The following is a 19,140-nucleotide window of genomic DNA, read 5'->3' as shown; positions in this document are numbered from 1 at the left end:
CAAGAAACAATGCCAGACAGGAGATACCTTCCTTTGAGTTGTTGGCCAGGGTGGCCCAAAAGACTCCCAGGCAGTAACTCAGCATAGAACTGGGAAAATGAACAGCTGACCCCAATCTTATCTAAAGGAATATGGACAACTGATTGCTGCTAGATGAGGAACAGCTGACCTTCCTAAAACAAAGACCTCTAGATAGGCTGACTAGATTCACCAGGTGGACAAGTAGTGGGGAACAGCTGGGGTGCTGACAACACAGCAGAGAATAGCAGGGATAACAGAGTGTAAGTGGGGGAAGGGAGGTTATGGGAGGGTGCCATCTGGGAAGTGGGTGTATAGTTGAATAAGATGGTTTGCGATGTTCTGTGTGATATATACACACACACAAAGATCAACAAATTTTAAAAAATGAATTATATTTGAGGAAGCATAAAAATTTAAATCATGTTAATTAGTAGAGGTGATAAACATTACCATTGAAATCTACCCGATGACTTTATAGACATACACAGGTGTCAAGGATCTAAGTGCAGTCAACCATGACTAGTAATAATCAGATACATACAGATTAGAGACACATGCGCCAACATCTCAGTGTTATTAGCAAAAACAATGAGTCTTTCTGTAAGAAAGAGTATATTTTAAAATGAAATGGTGATTTTTTTTTTTTTTTTTTTTCTTTTTGAAGCAGGGTCTCCCTGTAGCCCCAGATGATCTGGAACTCACTATGTAGACCAGGCTGGCCTTGAACTCACAAGATCCGCCTGCCTCTGCCTCCCGAGTACTGGGACTACAGGCGTGCGCCACCACTCCCGGCTTAGTGGAGATCTTTTTTTAAAGGTTAAAAACTCATTCAATTTTATGTCTTACTGGGCTTATACTGAGTTCAATATTATATAACTGTATTAATTCAACAGTGAACCTAAAAATTTTATAACCACTTTTGAGAGAGATGTATCTTTGTTCTGGAAACTGTTATTGAGTATGTTAAAGCTGTAATGAAATGCTTCTAAAAGAATTTTTTAAAAAATTAAAAAAAAGAATGTGAAGATAACTGGTAACTGGAACGGAAGGCAGAACCCACTTGGAAGAAGCGTGAGCACCATGGTGACCTGGGATGGATGTGCCTTACTCCACTTATCCCTGTCTGACTTCTGTCTGCCAGGAGATAAAAAAGCATGTCTCTGCCATGGCCGATAGTGAGCATGCCAGGTATAAAAGCAAGGGAGACAACCAGACATGGACTTCACCTGCCTGAAAGGTGAAGGCAGCATTTCCTTCTATGTTGGATTTTCTCAAGTGTTTTGTCACAGCAACACAAAATGTGACTAATGTTGGCTTTGAAGATTCCTTTCATCCTGTTTCACTGTGTATGCTGTAGGGCACACAGTTAAGTTTTATCACACTGACATTGCCCTAACTTTATGTAAGCATAAGTTTTGTTCTCTTTCTGAAATAGCTTTTTGGCCTATAATCAACTATTCTCTGGAATATTTATAATGTGTTCATGTTTTGTGTTTCTTTACCACATAACCAATTCCCCTTATATTTGTGCATTTTGAATTTGTCTATGATTGTAATCTGGGGGTTGCCAATAAGGTATCACCAGGGGCAGAAGGGCTGCTTTTAGGGGACGATGCAAAGCGATGTCTGATTTTCCTGTAATGATGGGGGGAGGGGAGCGAGCCAGGGCATGTGGATCTCCTGACTCCCTATGTAGCCTATGTTGGCCTCAAATGTGCTATCTTATCTCAGCCTCCCAAATCCTGGGACCATAGAGGTACAGCACCATGCTCAAAAAGCTTATTATTTGAGCCAGTAAGTGCATGGACGTTGCTTATTTGCCAACAGGAACCTAATGCTTTCTATAAACGCCGTGGATGACTGAAGATAGCCCACTGCACTCCCCGTCATCACACTGGCTGTACAACTCTGCATGCATCAACCACAGGAATCACAGCAGGGGACACAATCATCAGTCAGGCACCATGACCGCAAAGATCAATGTGCAACAGAGCACCTGCTTCCTCCAAGTCTCCATCTGTCTTCTGGGAGCATTAGAAGAGATGCTATGAAACCCCCCTAGTGTGCCAACAGAGCTGGTTCATGGGCTTAGCTTTAAAAACAAAGCACCAGAGGAAAGGCTGATCTGAGATAATTATAAGCACAGCTGAGATAAATCCCAGAGTATGCAGAAGTCGGATCAAACCCAAACCAACAGTCTGAAAAGTACTGATGGTGTTGTGCAGTCAAACGACACTGTGTTGCAGCCTTCCAACTTTTAGAATATACTTGTAAATGGCAATTTTCAGTATCATGTTTAGATGATACAATGTTTATCAATCCTAGGTAACATCTGAAGTATTTAATCTGGCAATGCAGGTTGAAGGTTGAGGGAGGTTCTATTCCTTTTACGCAACTACACATATTCCTCAGTTACACAGCACAGTTGATGCCTTAAGACAGGAGAAAGAGGAAAAGGAAACTATTCCTCCAAGACTACATCTCTGAGCAGGAGGGAGATTGAGTAGCACTGTTCCCAAATGTCTAAATCAGGCCGTAGACTGCTGTGAAAATATCTTTATTCATGTTTTTATATCCAGATTTTTTTTCTTTTACAAACACTGGATCACTTTAAGATATCACCATGTTAGAAAAACACTTAGTTGGTGACAACCACCATACACCTTTAGATATGTAAGACTCAGTAAGAAAATACAAACCACTTGATGCAAGATGTAAACAGACTAGAATACAATATATATTACAGTAAGTGCAGTATTTACTGCATACCTCTGCGTGCAGAAAACATCTGCGAACATGATAAAATCTTACACACAAACCTTACATAACATCATGGTATGTTGTGTCTGGTTGTGCAACAATATCCTCTCAACTGAAGCATTTTGATCCTAGAGAAAGGCTCATTAAGATCAGGAAATAAACCTATAAGGCTCAGGAAGTCCCCGAAACTTACAAGATTCACAAGGCCCTTCCCTCTCCAAGTTTATAAAGATGGTAAGGACTGTTGGAAAAGACACTCTGATCTGTTAATTGACCTCCTGAGCTGCCTGCAAATGTTTCACTTTCCATGAGTCATTGCCCACGCAGGGGTGAGCTTTTTGGTGATGCAGCCGCATTCGAACCATGCACATTTCTGTAAGTATACTCACCTGTACTCCTGAAACACCAATAAACTCATGGGAGTTTTCAAGTCAGACTTTGATAGAACTGTTTCTCTGTGCCCTGTCTGGGGTGAGTAGACATCTGTTCATGTCACCCGAGGAAAAGACACACAGCACCCTTTTGGCAGCTCTGCTGCATCCCTGGTATCCACCAGTGCCAGCAGGAACTCTTAAACTTCAGCTCTAACAACCACAGATGTCCCCAAATGTAGACCAAACCACATCAGGCAGCATTGTACAGATTTCTCTTCTGGCATACGGATATTCAAAAATATTTTTCATATAATTAACACTAGGAAACTGTGACAATCTACCTTTATGATTTCTGCTACACATAAATTTCAACGTCTTGTGGAAAGATTTCATAATGCAGTGTTGGTGCCAGGTAAGACATTTAGGATTTATTGGAATTCCCCATAATTTCTTTTCCTCCACAAAATGGCTTGATAATAGAAAGGCAGTAACAAAGGCCCCTCTCCCGAGTGAATTTCCTAACATAGAGGGCCTTGTTTGAACACGTTTTAAAATGGGTTTACAATGGCTTTGCATTGTGGTCAGCTCACATAGAATGTTGTCACTCATACAAAGAGATTCACAGGTAAGACCTCTGTTCTCTCCAATAAGAATATCCTTCAATCACTGTTGTTCTATATATGCCCCTCCCCCAAGATAATCTTACCTGCACTTTAGGCTACATGTGAAAGTCTGGGGATAACATATTGCAAGGTTTAGGGGATGAGGTAGGTGAGAAGTGAACCATCACAAGTATTAAAATTCTTACAGAGCTCAGGTATGGCCTCTCAAATGACTCACTGCACAATACAGGCTGTAAGTCATAGAGCAAGAAAGCATATTTTAGGGAGCAAACAAAGGCCCTGCTTATAGGCCTTCTCACTTTTGTGAGAAGATGGAGTCTGCTTCATGACTTCTCACGCTAATGTTTTCCATATTCATAACCACTTAGGATGTCTCCTCTGTGTCAATGCAAATGGCTGCCGAGGTCTTCCGATACAAGGCTTCTCCATACACATAACCACCAGCATTCCTCTCATATGAATTCTCTGATGTGGAGGTCAACATCGTACAAGAGGGTTGTCTACATGTATTATGCTTATGCAATTCTAGCCTGTGAGCTCTCCAGGGCATTTCCATTTGGTAAAAGGTGTGTCCATGTATATTACACTCTTATGGTTTCTCAGATGTGGGGGATTTCGGATGTGCACACGTTTGACTTTGTGTTTCTCTGCTTGTTAAACTCACATATGTGGGAGTATATTTACTTATGTGAGTTCTTACACATACACCAAGAATATGAAATAGTTCTTACACTCTAAATTCACAGAAGTCTTTCAGTCTTTACATTCACAGGGTTCCTCGTCTGTGTGGTTCTCTGATGGACGAAATGAGAAACATGGGTGTTTCATAAAAAGTTTTGCACATGAACTGATATGGCTTATCTCATGTGTCAGCTTTGGTATGCAGTAAAGGATGACTTACAGATGAAATTTTTTTCCACATTCACAGAGATACCCACTTGTGTGATTACCTAATGATTGCTGAGGTCTGACATCTGGGAAAAGGTTTTCCGCATATGTTGCACTCAGTTACTTAGCTGTATGTGTGATTTGATGTGCAGTGCGTTGCATCTTCTCTTGAGACCTCCCTTTCTGTTCACAAAGCTTGTTTTTTGTTGTTGTTGTTGTTTTTTAAAAAAAGAGTCTCACTATGTGGCCCTGGCTGGTTTGGAACTCCCTATATATACCAGAACTTACAGAGATCCACCTGCCTCTGCCTTTGCTTCCCGAGTTCTGGGATTACAGGTGCACCATCACACTGATGCTTTTCCACTTTTTTGTCTTTTTGAGACAGGGTCTCCCTGTAGCCCAAGTTGGCCTGGCACTCTATATGTAGACAAGGCTGGCCTCAATCTACAGAGACCTGCCTGCCTCTGCCTCCTGAGTGCTGGGACTAAAGGCATGTGCTACCACGTCAGGCTGCCTTTCTACTTTTGGATGTAACCTTTCTTGGAAAATTTCCCTACAGTCCTTACACTCACAGTACCTCTTTGATGTGTATAGGGTTATGTGGCAGGTGACAGTTCCACAAAGATGACACTGACAAGTACTTCTCAAACTCAAACTTCTCTGATGCACATGTCTGAAACGTTTTCCTGCATTTTTCAAACCTCTGTGAGTTCTCTGAAGGTCACAGAGGTGGTACTTCTGATTAAAGGGGCTTTTCATATAACTGCACTCCTAGGGCTTCTCACCATTGTGAATTCTCCAATGTGTGCTGAAAACTGATTTCTGACAGTTTTTCCATACATTACACTCAAAGGGTTTCTTGCCTGTGTGACTTCTCCAATGGCAGATAGCGTTTGAACACACCTTACACTGACAGGGTTTCTTGTCTGAGTTTACTAATGAACTCGGAGACATGACTTAAAATGGAAAGATTTCCTGTATCCTTTACACAAATAGGAGCTTTTCACCTCTCAATTCTGATGCACGTGGAGAAAAGACAAAGACTTGAGTTTTCTACAGTCCTTACATTCGGAAGGTTCCTCACCTTTGTGAGCTCTCTGATGTTTGCCAAGGCTTGACTTCTGGCAGAGGACTGATCCAGATTTCACTCACAGGGTTTCTCACCTAAGTGCGTTTTCTGATGTATAGTGAGATATGACTTGACACTAAATGATTTCCCACATTCTTTACATTCAAATGGTTTCTCACCTGTATGAATTCTCTCATGTGTGGAGAGATTGGACTTCTGGTTGAAACGTTTTCCGCATACGTTACACTCATAGGGCTTTTCACCTGTGTGAATTCTCTGATGTACAATGAGCCCTGACTTTATACTGAAAGTTTTCCTACATTCTTTACATTCGTATGGTTTCTCACCTGTGTGAACTCTCTGGTGTATAGTTAGGTCACACCTCCGTTTAAAGGCATTTCCACACACGTTACACTCATGGGGTTTTTCATTTGTGTGAGTTCTTTGATGTACACTGAGATTTGACTTCACACTGAAAAATTTCTTACATTCTTTACATTCATAGGGTTTCTCACCAGTGTGAGTTCTGTAGTGTAAATAGAGGTTTTGTGTGTGTTTAAAGGGTTTTCCACATACCTTACACTCGTAGGTTTTCCCACATCTGTTTCGTCTTCGAGGTTGATGAACATTAGACTTCTTGTTAGAGATTTTTGGAGCTGTCTTGCATTCATGTTTCTCACGTGTGTGAGTTTTCTGGGGCGCACTGAAATTTGAGTTTGGGCAAAAACTTTTCTCACAGTTACTCTCTTTGCTTAAGATACTCTGATTAACACTTTGTTTTGGTGTCTGACAAACATGTATCTCATCTTCATTACATCCACAAGGCTTTTCCCAGGCATGTATTCTCTGATGATTTATGAGGCCTGGTTTTGCATTGAATGTTGGCTCACAATCAGTACATTTATCACACTTTTTTATGTATGTTTTTAAGTGTTGAGTGTGGTTGCACTTGTCACAGAATGATTTCCCACACACGTTACATTCAAAGACCTCCTCCCTTTCCTGAACTCCCTCTTGGGTAGTAAGAGCTAACTCCTCAAAGGCTTTCCCATACTCCCCAAACTTACTGGAGAGATTGCCCAAAGGAAACACCTCACGTGTCCATGCGGTGCTCCTGTGAAAGGCTTTACCATGCTGGTAATACTGAAAATGCTGTCCCCGACTCTCAGCACTGTGACCCTGACTAGGAGGCCCAGGGTGTCTGCAGGACAGCCCACCTGCACTCAGATGATCAAGTTTCTCTGGAGTCTGTGTCGCACTGGGCTCACTTGGGAGATGCACATTCTCCCACATAGTACATGCCTCAGACCTCATTCCAGAAGAGTTCCCATTCTTCGAAGTCAGATGTAAAGTGTGGTTTGAGCTCATATTAAATATTTTTCCTAATTTAACTTTCTCCTCAGTTGATGAGGTGTTGATTACCAGATGGCACAAATATCTCTTTTGACTGTCCTGTCCGGCCTTGTCCAGGCTCTTCACATTCTGCATCACTGGAAGGAAATAAAAGCAGCCATGCCAATGAGCACAGATGCCCTAGTAGAATTCTAACACCAAGATGGAAAGGGCCTTCCTGAAAACTAAGATTATACACAGGTAGAGCTGGCTCACAATCACTCCAATTTCAAGGGTTCCAATGCCTTCTCCTGTCCTCTACAGGCACTAGGCACACATATGGTGCACACGCATACATGCAGGCAAAACACTCATACACATGAAATAAAACAGTAAACAATTCTCTTTTTAAGAAGATTACAAAACACCAAGACATGATGATAGATATGGGTGGACATGTGCTCTAGATTGGTGAGTTTGTGTGAATGAATCCTGTTGATGTGAATGGATTCTGTTCCTAGTAATTTTGAATTATACAGATATAATTGATAATGTTCAAGCTTGTTTCTTTGTTTTCTTTTGAAACATGGTGAGACAGGGAAAATACCTAATGCCTGGCTGTAGAGTTTACTTGTTACGTTTATCTGTCATTTCTTTTGATGTTTCTACAGATTTTACTTTTTGAAATGGTATGTATGGGGGGCTGGAGAGTGGCTTAGCAGTTAAGAACACTGGCTACTCTTACAGAAGACTGGGGTTTGAATGCTAATGCCCACATGGTGGCTAACATCATCCATAACTCCAGTTCCAGGGGATCTGATGCCCTCTTCTGGTTTCCCTGGGCACTGCATACATGGGTGCATTTATATCTATGCAGGTATAACACTCATACATATTAAAAATAAAAATAAAATTTGAATAACAAAACAGCAGGTATGGTTTCATTCTATTTTGCAGTGCTTTCAGATTTGAAATGGGTTTCCCGAGTCAATACTTGTAGGAGTTGGGAGTAATCCATTTGTTTGTGACTTAACTAGGAATGGAAGTTGCAGAATGCATTGGTATGCATACATGCTTAGGTCTTACACTTTCCTGGGGAACTAAAGGAGACACCTACAGGATTTTGCAAATACAAATTATCTTCTTTCCTATAGCTGCTTCCACAGTTCTACACAATCTGAATTGACCATAACACACACACACACACACACACACACACACACACAGAGAGAGAGAGAGAGAGAGAGAGAGAGAGAGAAAGAGAGAGAGTGTTATGGTTAATTCAGACTGCAGAGAGGAGAGAGTGAGAGCGAGAGAGCGAGAGAGAGAGAATATCTGTAGTCCTATCTGCACTCAAGGATCTGGTTCTGGATACCAAGCTAGTCCCACAATATTGAAATTATGGATTGATTTTTTTTTTCCCCTTCCAACTTCTGAGATCAACAACTCAGGCATTTCTACACTAGCTCTGGGAATCTATACCTTGACTTATAAATTCATTCTTCTTCATGCTTTATTTGTACTTTGGAGCTGCCACTGGGTTAAAATTTCATAGCAAATGGAGTGCCCTGTACAAATTTATTGCATCTGTTGATTTAAGAGTAATTTCCACAATGAGAAAGGTAGAAGGCTAGCTAGATGTGACAATCTCTTCAACAGCAGAGCCTTGGTCCAGCTGGCCTCCATGTCTAAGATCTCCTGGCTGTCCCACCACACTCTGCCCTGCCTTATTCATGTGTCTCTGCAAGGTGCTCCTCAAGTTTTGTAATAAGTTTTCTGATATCTTGGCACGTGCTATTTGATTTTAGACATCTTTTCCCATATTCGAATTCCATATACGTGCCTGAAAACTGTTTTCAATATTAACCTAGACCTACTATATCAAATTGAATCTCTAATAAAATAATACATACCACTCTGAAACTAGTGTATCTACTTATACCTATGAATTACATACTGTAGCCTGGAAATTACTCATTCCTCTGAAAAGTGTGGGGGAGCATGGGTGAGAGTGGGCACCACAGGGGAGGGGTGGAGCCAAGCTGCTGTGGAGCAGTCACCCAGCTGCTGTGAGATGAGGAGTGGCCAGATGGAGGGTTAGCCTGGCGGCCATTTTTGGAACTTGGGAGCAAACGGTGTGGAGGGCGAGATGAGACACTGAGACCGTGGGGTGGTCCACGGGGGGTGTGGACCAACGCTAATGGAAGGCTTGATTGATGTGTGGGTCACAAGAAGCCATTTCTCTGTTGGTCACGCCCTCCCAAATGTCATAACTGTACAAACCCCAAACTAAAAATGTCTTATGCTAGTCTGTGAGCCCTGGGGCCTCAGAGGGCATGTGAGCAAGCTTCCCAAGAAGGGAAAGGGGAAAAAAATTTAGTGCAACACATACCGACTTTGGAAAACAACAGTCTTCAAATTAATATTAGTTAAAAAACAACAAAAAACAAACCAAACTCGTTAAAACTGCATTTGCCTTAGAACTGGCCTGTGTTTTTCTTTCATTCATCCAGTTAAGAAAACATATTTTTGGGGATATTCTTTCAGTGCCAAATATTTCTCTGACTGAACACAGCAAGGTGAGCCTGTGGGATCACCACTGCTGGTCACACGATAACAGACTATGAGGAGTCAGATAAAAATATGAATAAATGCTTAAAATGAGGCGTCATATAAAGACGACGAGCAATGTACAATGAGAATTTGGAGTAAGTCAGCGAACAGAAGGCCCAAGAGCCACACACTGAATAGAATCTGATGAACCTCAGAAGATAAGTGGGGGAAAGGAAGGGCCACGGGAGGGGGACATGTGTGGTGAGTGCTCAACAACCTGCCTCCCTGCCCTGGACACAGTCACTGACCTGGCAGGTTCGGGTATGGGGCCTCTCCTGCCTTCCATGGCCCAGCTTCTTGCTCCAACCTCAGGATCAACTCAGGTTTGGTACTGCACTGATCTAGTAACAGAAAATAATATGTAAGTTTTGCCCCCCAAATGACAAAATATTGGTTTCAGACTCCCAGCAATGATTGGACCAACATGAACACTTTATGAGAAAACTTACATTTGTGTTCTTCATGGATTGAATCATGTACTTAACAATTTTTAAAGGAAACGTAAGGCAATAAAAGAGAATAGAGACAACATGCGGCAGTCAGAAATACAGTTCATGGCGCAGTGAAAAAGCCCGCAAAGAAAAGACAGGACCAATCAACTCATGGAGAGGAAGAATATCTTCAACAAAAATCTTAAACAATTCAGTTGGAAGTTTCAAAAGTGAAAATGATCAGGCAGAAGAAAGAATGCATGAGGGTGAAGCCAGGTGTTTTGAAGTAAAAGGAAAATAAACGTTAGGATCTGGGACACAGACCCTAACAAGACAGCACCCACATTATGGAGGGTTGGGCAGAGAAGAAAGGGACAGACATCTACAAAAACTGACTCAATGACAAGATTGACGAAAACTCTGAAAAATGGAAGTTATAAATGTTCAGGTACAGGAAGTTTTAGGTACACCTAATAGATTCAAACAAAAACATTCAATATCCAAGGAGTAATACAATCGAAACGTGAAAAGAACAAAAGAAGGTCAGGGCTCTGAACCACCTAGAAAGCCAGCCAGGGGCACAAGCTTATCTTCCCAGTGCCGGGAAACTAACGTAGGACCTTGGAATGTTCACGAAGACTGACCCACCAAGGGAGAGCTTACGTAATTATTTTTAAAGGGAAAATTAAAATAATAAATTTTTTGATAGGCAAGAGAAAAACATTGCATTACTTATTAAACGCCCATTAGAGTCACATTAAAGCTTTTGAAATGAAAGAGAAATAAAGGCTTTCAAATATAAGCAACAAATGGTAGCAACCATTACCCTCAGATGCCCTAACAGGAAATGACAGGAGCATCACACTACAAACCGAAGGACACTGATGAAAACGCACAAACTGACAAAACTCAAGTACAGCGCAGATGCACAGAAGAGAAACTGAAGAGAAGTGACCCCATCTGCAGAGGAATTTACCAAACAACAAGGATTTATAGGAAAAGGAGGAAGAACAGAGACTGTGAAGAAACACACCGCAACACCAAACCTAGACAACAGGCTTTGGCAAGAACGTTAACTGTCAACGTAAAGGGACTGTATTCTCAGCTGAAGGTATGGGCTGACAAAAACGGCTAACAAAACCCAGGCCCAGACCCAGCAAGATGTCTCAGCAGGAAAGAGCACTTGCCCTGCCAGGCTGACAAGCTGCATCCCACCACACAGTTCTAGAAAACCCGGGAATGCAGACCCATTCCCAGGAAATCCGCCTCAGCGGAGTATGCAGATTTACAGCAGCACCATGTACAGAAGACAGATAGGGAGCCCACCTAGGAATCCATCCACAGATGGAGTAAGAGGATGTGGTAAACACTGACAGGACGGCATCAGCCAGCTACTAAAAGGTCCTGAATGTTTCCTCATAGGAGCACAGGTAAAACTGAAGGACAGTTGTGTTAAGTGAAGTCAAGCACAAAGAGACGCTTCATATTCACAATTAGAAGCTGATGTTAACCTAAAGCAACAGAAAGAAGGTCTGGTTACCAGAGCCTAAGAAGGGTGTGTGGGAGGAAAGGCTGGAAAGGAGATGGTTAACAGGCGCAGGGGTACAGGCAGACAGGAGACACCACTGCCACTACTGTACAGCATAGAAAAGCGAGTAAGTGGGAACAATGGCCTGAAAATAATAGGAAGCATTGCAAAAACTCTCAATAAAAAGAAATGCTGCATCTAAGCTCCTTAACTTGCAAATTACTGATCATTATGTACATCACACAAGGATTGAAATGACACCATTCTCTATAAATATGCACAATTACTATGTGTCAGTTAGAAACTAAATGAGCTGGAGATCAAGTTCAGGGGTAGGGAGCTTACCAAGCATGTTCTAGGTTCTAGGTTCAGACACCAGCACAGGAAAACAAATACTCTTGGAAGAGGCTCTGGATTTACCAATAAGGATTCTGCTTCCAATTGGACATTGAAGACTTACCCAAGGACACCAGGCTGCTGTAGGTCTCCAGCATCACGTCCCTGTACAGCGTCCTCTGAGCATCATCCAGGTCCTGCCACTCCTCCCAGCTGAAGTCCACAGACACATCCTCAAACGACACCAACTCCTGAAACGAGACATTTCTCCTCAGCCCAAGCCCAGCCTTGGGTTAGAGACAGTGTGCAGGAGTTCCCTCCTCTATGTGAGTGTGTCTTACATAAGATGCAGTTTATGGGCTTTCTTATCATACAAGGAAAACAAGCTGCAAAATGCCTAGCCTATGTGCTAGCTTGGTGCTAAGTGACAAAGGGAGAAAACATGAGTAAGTAACCGATGAACCTTTGGTTTTCCGCCCCTGAAATTTTAAGTCGTCAGTGTTACCCATAATACACTTATAAACTGACGCAGACCCACAGCACCCTTACATGTCCTCCCTAAACCAAACAAACTGCTAGAACCCACAAAGAAACAAACCAATAACTAATGTCCTAAAAGCAGAGAAAACTGGTTACTTAAAACATAATAAAAACAGGGCCTGGAGAGATGGCTCAGCAGCTAAGAGCGCTGGCTGCTCTTGCAGAGGACGTGGTTCAGCACCCACATGGTGGCTAACAACCATCTGTAACTCCAGTTTCAGGTGTTCCTATGCCCTTTTCTGGCCTCTGGAAGCATTGTGTGCATGTGGTGCAATTGCATGCATGCTTTGCATGCATGCACATAAAATATAAATAAATATAAATTAAAAAACAAAAAACCAACCAGGCTGGGCGTGGTGCACACACTTTTAATCCAGCACTCAGGAGGCAGAGGAAACTTTTTTGAGCACCAGGCCAGCCTTGTTTACATAGTGAGTTCCAGGTCAGCCAGGGCTATACAATGAGACCCTGGCTCCAAAAATCCCAGACCAAACCAAAACAACCAACCAAACAAACAAAAAATAAAGAACCAACCAACTAAAACACTCCATCATGGAATTATAGTCTGGGTCTTGGGGGAAAAAAAACAAAACAAATTGGCCTTTTGAAAGTTGTCCCATGAAAGGAGAATGGGGACGGGCTTGAGGCGGAAGAGGGGCAAAATGCCTCACAATCTCCACACACCAGGAAACAGAGCAGTAAGAACACAGAATCAGAGCCAGACACACGGTAAAGCCTGGGATCCACCACCTGAAGGCTGAAGCAGGTCTGTGTAGCAGGACCCATCTCAAAACAAAACAAAGATCACAGACAAAGAACAGGGGATTGAGATGTCACCACAGAAAGAAAACACAGGGAGAGCAGGAAAATAAAAACGAATAGAATTTGTACTGATTAGCTCTGTCTGCTTAAGGTAAAATGGGAGTTTACTTCCAAGCTGTCTACGTAAACAGGTGCATGTGAACTGACACCATAAACTGAAGCTGGGCTATGTGACAAGCACCGCGACAGGAAGAGCCACAGCTGATCTCAGACAAACCTGTCTGAAGTCTCTGTCATCAAATGTGTGAGTGTCTAACAGGCAACTGGAGAAACAGAACTCACAACAAAATTCTACAAAGAACACAAAAGAATTAGAAATTTCAGTGGTACCAACTTCATCCAACTGACTGAAATGGCTTTCAAGCTTTGGACAATACACGGAGAATTTGAACTATACTAATGTTCAGGGGCTGGGGAGGAGACAGGAACCCAGGAACTGCAAAAGACTAACATTTACTCTGGGAAAACAGAAAATTTCAATACTACATAATTTACTAATATATTTCAGCCAGGCATGGTGTTATATGCCTGTGATCCTAGGACTAGAGCAGTGAGAATAAGAAGATCTAAGGTCATCCTCGGCTAACTGACCAGTTCAAGGCCACGGAAAACATGAGATCTTGCCTCAAAAAAACCAAAACCGAATACACACATATATGTATGTGTGTGTGTATGTGTGTACATATATATTTAAGCATATACACATATCTATAGAATTTCATGGTCAGTCACGAGCATGGGAAGTCCTTCAGTCTTACAGATTCTTATCTAATTTCTTGGTTAAGGCCACCCAGTAGACTGGTAACAATACATATCTAGGGAAGAATGGAGGATGCGACTTTCATTGACAGGAGAGCTTGAGGTACCTGTACACAGCTATATAGGAGCTGAATTTGTGATCTGAAAGCTGAGCCAACGCTACAAGCTACAGAGAAGTAGGAAAGTGAAATCACAGCATGCTGAAGCACAGACGTCTACAGTGGAATGTAAGGGGACAAAGTGCACACAGAAATAATCTTGTTATGAGGGACAAGGGACACACCAGAGGTGCGACAGAAACAGAAACAAATGGGGAGCTGAGGAGACAGTTCAGTGGATCAAACCTTTGCAGTGTTTAGAGCAGAGTCCAGATCCACAGAAACCACATAAAAATTAGGCAGGCATGGCGGCAGCCTGTAATCCTAGCACTCAGGAGGCAGAGACAAATGATCCCAGAGCATCCACTAGCTAGACTAGCCAGAACTGGCAAACTCCGGGTTCAGTGAGACCCTAGAGAACTCCTCAATAAATAGAGTGTAATCAAGGAAGACATCTACCAACTTCAGGTCTATATACACACACCCCTACACACACCAAAAAAAAAAAAAAAAATTGAAATGCGGGCTGGAGAGATAGTGGTTAAGGGCACTGACTGCTCTTGCAGAGGACCTGGATTCGATTCCCAGCACCCACATGGCAGTTTCAACCACTCGTAACTCCAGTTCCAGGGGAATCTGACACCCTCTTCTGCTCTCTGTGGGCAGTGCATAACATGGGTGAGCTTATACACATGCAGGCAATATACTAATACATGTAAAATAAAAATAAAAATTAAAAAATTGAAAATGCAAGAATTTCCACACGAAATCAACTTCTCCACATTTCGTTAGGATTTTAAATTACAACCAAACACTAAATATTCTCTGCCTTACTTAAATCTTCTGCCATATTTGAAACTACTGATGATTTTCACGTGGAAATTCTTATCACGTATTAAGTTTGATCTTCCAAAAGCTGTCTGGAACTACCTGATTTTAGCAAGTATGGAAATTCTTTTGGACTGATCTATTTCAGCATTAGAGAACTCTGGACACTGCTGAATGTGGTGCTTATCTCTGGGATGGGAGTAAACCATTGCCTACATTATCATGCCATGTATCCACGGAGCCTGTTTAGATGTTACAGGCCATGAGAATTGATGGTGCTCTCTTCCCAGGGTCAATCCAAGGAGAACAACAAATAGGCCTCTGTAGTATAGCTTCAGAAAAACCTGAAGCCACCTTGCACATGGTTTAAATGACTCTAAGGACTTATGATGTGGTTATGTCAAAACACTGATTATTATGGCTGTGTATAGTTCTCTAATCTTTATTTTTCCATTTCAATTTTAATGAAGGAACTCTCACAAGTCTCTTAAAATACAACGTAAAACAAGGTAAGGCATAACTACACCACTTACCACAGCTGTGTTCATTTTCCTAACCCTCTGAGGCATGTAGAGCACCTTGCAATCACAGCTGGAAAAGAAGGCGAACAGAAGTCAACAGGCCTTCTACATGCCTTGTGGATTCTAGTGTGCAAAGGTTTCTACACAGTTTTGGAGGGAAAAAAGCTAGAAAACCAACCGAAAAACAAGCCTCCCCCTGTGGAAACTGTCTATTACACTTGAGAAGTGGCAGGACAGATCTGGTTGAAAGAACAACAATTTTTTTAATTGGTGGAGAGTAGACATAATTTATTCACAGGTTAATGACAATATTTGCTATTTGCTTAGCAACTATATTATGAATAATGCAATGTTTTGAGGATGGATGTTTAATGACCATTATGCACTTATAGAAATTAAATTATAGAAAAATATGTGGGCAATATTTAGTTTCCTGTCAATACAGATGTACCAAATACAACAGGACTCTACCCACAACACATATTTAAATCTTGTAAGAAGCATGCTTTGTGCAATCTAAACCCTTTGTTCCAAAGCTGTATAGGCAAAATGAACAGTGTTCACTGTAGCGCTTCCACAGGACCACTGCACCATAATCTCCCTGCATCCACACCGTCTCGTCGCTCTCTCCCACAGTGACCTGGAACTTTGCCATTTCACGAGCTGTGGCCAGCAGAGCCTCAGTGTGACAACGGTAGTTTCAAATGATATTTTTCATGGGAACTTGGTGGGATTCTAGTTCTCTGTTACCAAACCTTGCTTACAGACTTACTTTAAAAAACATCAAGGATCTTTAAAAAAAATCTAAAAGTATAGTTACCACAGGATTCAGGAATCACAAATGTTCCCAACAAGAACTGATCGCACTGTTCAAAATTGCTGCACTTCACTACTGTACTCCACCTTTCTCCTCTGGGTGTAATCATCATCTAGTTCCCATCTTGGAACAGAGATTGACCAGGGCCATGAGACTGAAATAAGCCAAACGATACCCGGATCGGGACGGCTATGGTAATGGCAATGCAGCCATTGATACTGCACAGCTGAAGGAGTGGAGGAGGGTCACAGGGCTCCTTTCCTGGAATTGCAAACATTACTGCCTACTGGGCCTTACCCTCCTTAGAAGCTAAGGGGAGTATGCTAGAATACACAGAAAATGGAAACCTGACTGGAAGTGGGGCTCAATGAGAAAGCCGCCAAAGGCCATCCCCATGATGGGGTGGGGCTTGGTGGTGATGCTGTTTGGGGTCACCCACACTCTGTAAGCCCAATAAATTTATTGGTTCAAACTGGTGGGACTCCTTACTTTGGTCTTTCCTAAGTGCCTTGAGGTGAATAACACTTTTGTTCAAGTTTCCCCAGGACAAGTGTGTAGAACTACATACAGTGCACTACGGACAGAGGTCGACACACAGAAATAGTGGAGAGGCTTCACAATGAAGGGAGGTCAGGACACGCCTCAGCCCGGGGCTCCGACACTCCTCACACCTCACCCCACACCTCAGGATGCTCCACACAGGACCTGGGTGACATCCTAGACACCAGCACACCACACAGGTGACATCCCAGACACCAGACAGGTGACATCCTAGATACCAGACACGTGACATCCCAGACACCAGACAGACAGGTGACATCCTAGACATCAGACAGACAAGTGACATCCTAGACACCACCACACCAGACAGATGACATCCTAGACACAAGACAGGTGGCATCCTAGACACCAGGACGCCAGACAGGTGACATCCTAGACACCAGGATACACAGGTGACATCCCAGACAGCAGACAGGTGACATCCTAGACCAAGAGACATGCTTGACACCACACAGGAAGGTGACATCCTAGACACCAGACAGACAGGTGACATCATAGACACCATGGCAGACAGGTGACGTCACACACACAGCAGCTGGGTCAGGACCGGAAGAGGGAGGCGGTGAGGACAGACCCTGGAGTCTCCAGCACTGCCGGGACCGATGGTGACAGAGCGCACAGCTGAGCCCCGCACAGGCGCCTCGAGCCCCGCAGCATCTGCACACCGCACCACCGAAGGGCACGAGGACCAGCGCCAGCCAGTTCTAGCGGGTTCTCGGCCCGGGACGGTACTCACCTGGGCGCCCGGGTCCGCCTCCCTAGGGATCTCCGCACAGGCGAGCAAGAACAGAGGCGGCGGCCGGAGAGCCGGAAGCAAGATGGCGGCGCCAGAAAGAGACCGGAAGTGCGCGTAGCCTGCCGCGCCGCGGAGCGACGGTGTGACTGGCCAGTTCCGGGGCTGGCCGAGCCTGGGGCGTGTCCGCCAAGCTTCCCGGGAGGGTGCGCTGGGAGCCGGAGCGGAGCAGCTGTAGCAGCATCCGGGGCCCGTGAGTGGCTCCCGCCGTGTGAGTGCTGCCGAGCTGCGGCCTCCGGGACGGGTCACACCGTCGTCAGGCCGCGGGCCACCGAGGACGGCCCGGCCCGGTCAGCCGCGCCCCCGTTCCCCTGGAAGCAGCTTTAGGGCCGAGGCCCACAGTGGCCCGCCTTAGGATTCAGAATACCACGGAAATGAGGGCGGTAGCAACACAATTGCTTCTCCCCAAGTTTAAAATACCACAGACAGGGAGGCAGGAGAGAGAGGAAGCCCACCGAGGAAAGGCCGTTTCCTATATTTCACCAATATGGTTAAAAAGATTCTTTTGAATTTATTTTGTCACATGTCACATTTATTTATTTACTTTTTGATAAGGGAACTTGAGATATATCTCTTGCTCTGGATAGATGTGACATTTTAAACTGCTTAAAAGATTATAAAGTCAAAGACATACTATCACCCCCATTCTTATAGGTTAATCCAAACATACCTGTCAATATCCCGAATAGAAAACTCCTCAGGAAGCTGCGGCAGAAATACCAGAAATGTATGTATGTGACGCAAAACCTGTTTTTCTAATGTCAATCGAGGCGGTGGGCCGCTTGGTCCTCGCGCACTCTCACTCTTGACAGTGCTTCGTCTTATTCTGTAATGAATTCTATCTCCTCTGCTATGCCCTTTGATATCCCTGGACCGAGAGTGCAGGGCCTGGGGAGCGGAAGGGGAACCAGAGTCAGTTCCCAACTTCCCAAGAGCACATTCCTTGTCAAAACCTTTTCTACTGATTTTGTTCCTAATTGAACCCAGTTCCATAAGTCCCCTACTATGTGAACGGCACAATTTTGAGTGTTGTGATCCTGGTGAGCATCGTGGCACTGGGGCACTATGCAGGGAAAAACTGTATAATAAAAAAATGCCGAGCTAGGAGCTGGAGAGATGGTTTAGTGATAAAAAGCACATATTGCTCTTGCAGAAGACCCAAGTTTAGTTCCCAGGACCCACGTCAGGTGGCTCACAACAGCCTGTAGCTCCAGCTCCTGGGGATTCAGTGGTCTCTTCTGAACTCTTTGGGTATGTGAACACACCCAAGCACATTCGAATAAACAAACATCCTCCCCCTCCCCCCTCCCCTCACACACAATTACATTTTAAAAAATATAGAGCTTACCTCTTACAAGACTGAGGTAACAATTGACAGATCTATGGGACTACCCAAGGTTTAGGACAAGCATATATATATATATAT

At 43.5% G+C, this 19,140-nt stretch overlaps 1 protein-coding gene across 1 annotated transcript; it reads right to left on the bottom strand.

The window, feature by feature from the left end:
- Positions 1-2,562: 2,562 nt before the first annotated feature.
- On the bottom strand, positions 2,563-18,721 carry LOC103729049 (zinc finger protein 39-like). The gene is given in 6 exon segments (XM_029560582.1): positions 2,563-5,811; positions 5,814-7,225; positions 9,929-10,021; positions 12,100-12,226; positions 17,658-17,886; positions 18,385-18,721. Coding segments are annotated over 6 exon segments (2,319 nt in total). The 5' UTR covers positions 18,708-18,721; the 3' UTR covers positions 2,563-5,676.
- Positions 18,722-19,140: the final 419 nt, after the last annotated feature.

This window comes from Nannospalax galili, unplaced genomic scaffold, assembly GCF_000622305.1.
Source record: "Nannospalax galili isolate Female #2095 unplaced genomic scaffold, S.galili_v1.0 scaffold1812, whole genome shotgun sequence".
NCBI lineage: Eukaryota > Metazoa > Chordata > Mammalia > Rodentia > Spalacidae > Nannospalax > Nannospalax galili.
The sequence above is the reverse complement of the archived record's forward strand: the minus strand, read 5'-3'. Positions and strand labels throughout refer to the sequence as shown.